Raw genomic sequence first — 6,739 nt, 5'->3', positions numbered from 1 at the left:
ATTTCTCCTTCTCCAGGCCACGTGGAACATGAGCATGCTTCAGACTGAAGATCTGATGAAATCAGCTCAGGCAGCCCTCGAGAAGAAGAGTCCCAAAACTAAGACATACTCTAAACTCTGAACACCAGTGAGGCAAAGCTCAGATACAGAAAGTGCCTCTTTCCTCCTCCACTCCGGCCTTTCTTACAGCAATTTTATAAATCAAAATTACATTTACTAGCTGGAGATCTGTATCCACACTAGACAGTATTTTAATGTCATTATGTGTTTAATAATTCATTCAGGTTCATATTTCTCCTGCTCTAATATCAGATATGGATAATATTTAACTAAGGCAAATCTTAACTGACTGAGCTGAGAAACATTTTGTTCATCTGTAAATGACCTTCTGAATGTTTCCTCATTAAAGAGACTTGTGTGAAAGTGATTTTAAATTTCCAGTCTTGCTAGAATAAAGAGGGCACATCAGAGGAGATTTAGGAGGAACAACTGCTCATCTCTTTCTAACGTGCTGCAGTTGAGTCTGTTGTAATGCACTGCTTACCAGTGTGGTATCAAGGCTGTTCTGTAGCACAGCGGTCTCCAACCGTTTTTGTGCCACGGACAATATTTTCACGGACCGGCCTTTAAAGTGTCGCGGATAAATACAACAAAATAAAACTAGTACCGGTACCGAAAAAAATAAGATTTATTCATAACACACGTGAAAAGACCCAGGAAAACAGAGTTAACGATCAAAACGATAACAAAATAACACTGAAAACCATACATTTCACACCTGAGCCTCAACTCTCCTGGCCCAGTACCAAACGACTCACGGACCGGGACCGGTCCGAGGCCCGGGGGTTTGGGGACCGCTGCTGTAACAGACAAACAGGCACTGTGAGGAGTGGTGAGAACAGCAGAAAAGAAAAACATGGCAAAACGAAAACTGGAGGATACTCAAGCAAGCACAAAACATCATCAGTGATGGGGTCACAATAGAATCTTACAAGAAAGAATCAAAAATTGTATTCCATTATGCTTTATTAGCTCCGGTGAAAAACAAGTTAACAATGCAAAAAACCCCAAAAACAAAACAACATGCTGGAAAACAGTTATTCATCACTTGGCTGCTTCAATACAACACTTGGGCACATATGCGGGACTTTTCGTGGCTGTTTTGATATCGCTCTCTCTCTTTTAACCAATCCAATTTCGCTGTGGTAGAAGCTTTAAACTCGGTATGACCCAGGTTGATGGAGGGTGCCTAGTCTGGATCGCATTCCAGCATTTTATAGGCTGGTTTTCCTACAAAACACAACAAATATTAGCCTGCAAAGCCACAGTGAACAAAGCAGCATAGCGCAACGAATTCAATTCAAATCAATATAACACTTATTTGTAACCTACATCAACAATTATGTTATGATAAATTATGTAATAACTACAACAGAAGACTTACCTTTGTGGAAATGCTTGGAGCAGACTAACATGTGAGCTGGAGTGTTCTGGGACTTTATATTTGGTTTTCGAATGGCTGCAATCCAGGCCATTCGCCGGCTCTTTGTTACTTCGGAAACATGGCTTGAACAATTTCTCTTCCACGACGTAATCCGATAAAAATCTATATTTTTACCCGTTGGCTTCCCTCTCTCAAGAGGGGCGCCGTTTGTAAAGTGAAAACATGCTGAAATTAACGGCAACATTTTTCCACATTTAGCTCAGAACCTTACAAAAACATGTTTTTTGGAGTCATTTTTTACAGCATTTAGTAAAATATTTTTACACAATTTTAAATATTAAATCTAAATATTAAATTTAAATATTAAGTGTTAAATCTAAATATTATATTTAAATCTAAATGTTACAGGACAAATTTATTGTACGGATCAACGGAAATACCAAAATAAAAGCTTCACGAAAACCTCCGGTGCAAAAGTGTGCCAGTAGTGGTCAGATTGTGTCTGCTCTACCCTGATGGTCACTTCTCAACGCCATAAGCGGCTTCACTTCTTGCCTAACAGCACGTCCAGCGATTTAGCTGAAAACATCGGAAGATCCGTTTTGTAGGCCATCCAAAGGTTCAGGAGTAGTGGACTCTCAGCAGCTGCAGCACATGTCCAGCTAAATAGCTGGACATGCTCGTTTACCATTTAGATTTAATGTTTAATATTTAGATTTAACATTTAAAATTGTGTTTTAAATATGTAAAGTTACAAATATTTTACTAAATGTTGTGAAAAAATGACTCGAAAAAACATGTTTTTGTAAGGTTTTGAGGAAAAATCTTGCCGTTAATTTCAGTATGGTTCAATTTACAAACGGCGCCCCATATTGTTCCCCCTCCATGCATTGCTACCTTATCGAGATGAAGGGGTTGGTGTGTCCCAGGCAGTGGCGGTCCCAGCCTGTTTGGCGCCCTGGGCAAGCACTCCCTCTGGCGCCCCCCCACCCACCCCCCTCACCCCCACACACACACACACACACACAGACAGACAAAACATATTAAGGATTGTACATTAACATAAAGCTGTTGTACACACACACATATATGAAGAGAGAGAGAGTATGCACAGTATGCGAACGGCTACCAAACAGCCATCATAATACGTCATACAATGAGAACAGAAACAAATCAACAATTGACAATGACTATGATGCAGAGATTTTTAAAAATGACTGTATTTGATACTACAGAATGTATTTTGGGACTTTATTTTTTTTCCGCTCTCCAGGCAGTTTAGTGTCAGTGTTGACCACGCTTGCAGTGAAACATTCAAAAGGGACAAAGTATTTAAAGGGAGACGCGACAGAACTTCACGACCTGCTTGACCACCTGCGATGTCATGATAAAAGACTTACAAGCCCAGAATTCACAGGCAAGTAGCATGGAAGCTGTTGTCTTATTTATGACTGACTATGTCCTAATGTTCTCTGTGAACATACTTGTCTGCAGGGAGTCCTCAGAAATACCTGGTGTGCAGTGAAAGACCCTGTTAGTTGCTGAAGTAAAAAGCAAAACAAACTGAGAACATATAATGAGGTGATTTGGTTGTGTGTGTGTGTGTGTGTGATCATTTTCGCTCTCAGATGAAACTAATGGGAAAACGGCACTACTGAAGGCTTTGCTGAACCTGAAGGGTGGAAATAACACAATTGAAGTTCTCCTTGACATAGCAGAGAAAACTGGAGATTTAGAAAATTTGATCAATGCATCGTATACAGATCCTTACTACAAAGGTAGGGTGAAGGAAAACTGCCAATCTTAAAATAGACCTATCGATGTTTCTGTGTTGTACTGGCAAGCCTTTCAAGATAAATTATGGATCATACAAAATTGTGATGACTAACCTCAGCTTGTTTCTTATAACAAAAGTCCTACGTGTAACAGGTCAGACAGCCTTGCATGTTGCCATTGAGAGGCGGAGCTTTGAGCATGTGAAGCTGCTAGTCCAGAAAGGAGCTGATGTGCAAGCCAAAGCAAATGGAAAGTTTTTCCAGCGTCATGCTGAAATGGGCTTTTATTCTGGTGGGTAATGTCATATTGGTGTTAACAAGCTACACTTTCTGTCTCAGTTGTTTATGGCTGAGTGTTATCTCTAAGCTCATCTGTTTGTGTTTCCATTAGGGGAGCTCCCTCTGTCATTGGCTGCCTGCACCAACCAGCCTGATATTGTGTCCTTTCTCATGGAAAACCCTTACAGAAGAGCTGACGTGACTGACAGAGACTCACAAGGAAACACTGTTTTGCACACCTTGGTGGTCATAGCAGACAACACGAAAGAAAACACAGATATGATTGCAAAGATGTATGATGAAATACTTGTTCAACAGAACAAGCTTGACAAAAAAGTCCAGTTTGTAGAGATTGAAAATAATGATGGCATGACTCCTCTAAAACTGGCAGCAAAGCTCGGTAAGATAGAGGTAGGTCTGTTTTCTACTAAATGTCTGTTTTGCCTTGACGGAACATTTTTTTTTCATAATCAGCAGTCTACCTCCTCGTGAGCTTGTGCTCTTGTAACATTAAGATTAAGCTGTTTAGACACATGCTACACCGGGAATTCATGGATGAGGAAACAAGGCCACTGTCCAGGAAGTTTACAGAATGGATCTACGGACCTGTTCACTCCTCGCTTTATGACATGACCTCCATTGACACAGATGAAAAAGATTCTGTGTTGGAGATAATAGTCTTTGGAAGTGAAATTCCGGTGAGAAATTTCAGCTTTTCTTTTCAATTTATAATGCACATATATTAGTCACTTTGAGGTGACTGAATAAATAAATAAATAAAACTGAATTGAATGTATAGGACTACACAACAGCAGTTACAGTGAGAAATTTGCCTCTGAAGATTGAATTTTGAATCTGGATGTGCTGTCGTCACATTCTACATCATGTCATCCTAACGACTTAGATCACAAGATTCATTCACCAAAGATTAAATACGATACAATAATCTGAGTATCTAGATGGTACACAGTATGTTTTTATGATTAGAACAAGACATTTTTATTATGTTGGGTCCTCAGTCTGTTGAAGCATAAAGTTGGATAGAAAGTTGTCTTTGTCAAATAAAAATTGAGTGAGTGAGCTGAGTGAGAATGTTTTGAATAATAAAACTGATTTGTAAAGTTTAAAATCGCCCTGAGATGCTCCAGATCGAACCTCTTCGCAGTTTGCTTCAGACTAAGTGGGAAAGGTTCGCTTCCTAATTATTCCTGATGAATTTCTTGCTTTATGTGATGTACCTGACCATCTTCACTACTGTGACGTTCTACAGGAAGGAGGAACAGGTAAGACAGAAAACCTAGAGGAAAAATCAAAAATGTTCTCTTGTTTTTAAACTCTTCATCAGCCTAAGCTGTGACTCATAACCCTTTGATCTGCAGCCACCGTTTCCCATTGAAAATATTCCACTCGACCACCTCCGATGTGTTGGTGAGCTCATCATCATCCTTGGAGCACTGAGGTTTCTCTATAAGACGGTAAGAATGCTGAAACCGATACAGTCATTCACTGAAAATTAATTCATATCATTTGTTTATCTGGCGTTTATATTTTCAGATAACTCTTTTCTGGAGGAATCCCCCTACCTTCAATGCTTTATTTGTTGATGGATTCACTGATATTCTGTTGTAAGCATTTCAATGAGATTATTTTTATTTATTTATTTTTTAATGGCCAGACCTTTACTATCAATGCTGTTGCAAATCTCCTGTGTTTCCAGTTTCCTGCAGGCAGCACTTCTTCTAATCTGTGTGGTTCTGTATGGGTGTGGGCTGAAGGAATATGTTGGCCTCCTTGTGCTCTCATTGGCTCTCGCCTGGGTGAACCTTCTTTACTACCTGAGAGGTTCCAAGTAATTGGGGATGTACAGTGTCATGATGCAAAGAGTAAGAGTTTTGTTACTAAAACAGGCTGCCTGGCCAGACATGAGTGGCTCAGTTTACAGTATTTGTTTCTCTTTAGATGATCCTGGGTGACCTGTTACATTTTCTATGCGTCTATAGCGTCTTGCTTTTTGGATTTTCTGCTGGTAAGACTTTAACCTTTTTTAAGTCTCTTTATTTTATTTTATTTTTTTAATATCAGCCTGATGGCAGGCCCATCTTACAAATGCTTTTTAAATGACTTCAACTCCATTTGTGTTTAAAAATTCAAGCGGTTTCTTTAGGGGGATATTTGGTATATCACGGTAGCGCAAAGTATTCACAAGGTACTGCTGTCTGAACGCAGACAGCTCAAACTAGATGCTATCATGTCACCTTAATGTAATTCGTCGACCACTCTGGGGTAGAGAGAAAATTCAACTGGTTTCTGAAAGTTATTTTTTAATTTTATAGCCAAAACAAAATAAGTCTAGGCAGCCTGTTTGATGCTTGGGTAACAAAGATGTGAAAATTAAAGTTATATGCAGAAGAGGTTTTTTAATTAGTTTAATGTTCTGACATACATTTTCTTCTTTTTTCATAGCCATTGTTGCTCTCATACACGACTCCCCTCCGGCTCACACAAAAATGACAAATGACACGGCAGCACAAATGAGAAGCTTTTTTGAACCATATAAATGTGTGAAGCCAAGTTACAATGACATTTGTTTTACAACACTGGAACTGTTCAAGTTCACTATTGGAATGGGAGATCTGCAGTTCACAGACCAAGTTCAATACAAAGAAGTTTCTACATCCTGCTCATCTGTTACATAATTCTTACATACATCCTGCTCCTGAACATGCTGATAGCCCTGATGGGCAACACTGTTGAAAGAATCTCCACACAAAGTGAAAACATCAGGAACTTGCCGGTGGGAATCTGTTAAACTCTGTAAACATGATTTCATACATCTCAAAAAATTAATTCTTATTTCAGAGAATGCAGAATTCTTATTTAAAAGCTCCAAAGGGTTTCCTGAAGTTCTGTGTAAGCGAACATATTGTTTCACATTTTTAGCGGGTCTTCACAATTTTGGATATGGAGAGGACTCTACCAAGGTGGCTGAGGAGCAAGCTGCAATGCAGAATGTCTAGGATGGTGTGTTCCAGAAACAGCATAGACAAGCATAGAAGATTTTTCAGGTAAAACAATTAATAATTTTAATTCATTCAAAAAACATCAAACAAACAAACAAAACAACTTGACTGTGTCCAGTCTAAAGACATCAACACCCTATATCAGGTGTGCATAATTATTAGGCAACGTCCTTTCCTTTGGCAAAATGGGTCAAAAGAAGGACTTGACAGGCTCAGAAAAG

The 6,739-nt window shown here is 39.2% G+C and overlaps 1 protein-coding gene across 1 annotated transcript; it reads left to right on the top strand.

Annotated features, from left to right (window-relative positions):
* Positions 1-2,828: 2,828 nt before the first annotated feature.
* On the top strand, positions 2,829-6,563 carry LOC102209855 (transient receptor potential cation channel subfamily V member 1-like; the record flags this gene model as incomplete). Its single annotated transcript, XM_013911953.1, is given in 14 exon segments — positions 2,829-2,865; positions 2,939-2,977; positions 3,073-3,222; positions 3,374-3,511; positions 3,611-3,909; positions 4,020-4,195; positions 4,625-4,781; positions 4,878-4,973; positions 5,053-5,123; positions 5,216-5,381; positions 5,458-5,524; positions 5,962-6,162; positions 6,165-6,292; positions 6,439-6,563. Coding segments are annotated over 14 exon segments (1,850 nt in total), but the record flags the coding sequence as incomplete, so codon positions are not given.
* Between the last annotated feature and the right edge of the window lie 176 nt (positions 6,564-6,739).

The sequence above is a fragment of the Pundamilia nyererei genome, unplaced genomic scaffold, assembly GCF_000239375.1.
Source record: "Pundamilia nyererei isolate P.nyererei 1_Seehausen unplaced genomic scaffold, PunNye1.0 scaffold00076, whole genome shotgun sequence".
NCBI lineage: Eukaryota > Metazoa > Chordata > Actinopteri > Cichliformes > Cichlidae > Pundamilia > Pundamilia nyererei.
Note: the sequence above shows the minus strand (reverse complement) of the source record. Positions and strands in the feature narration are given on the sequence as shown.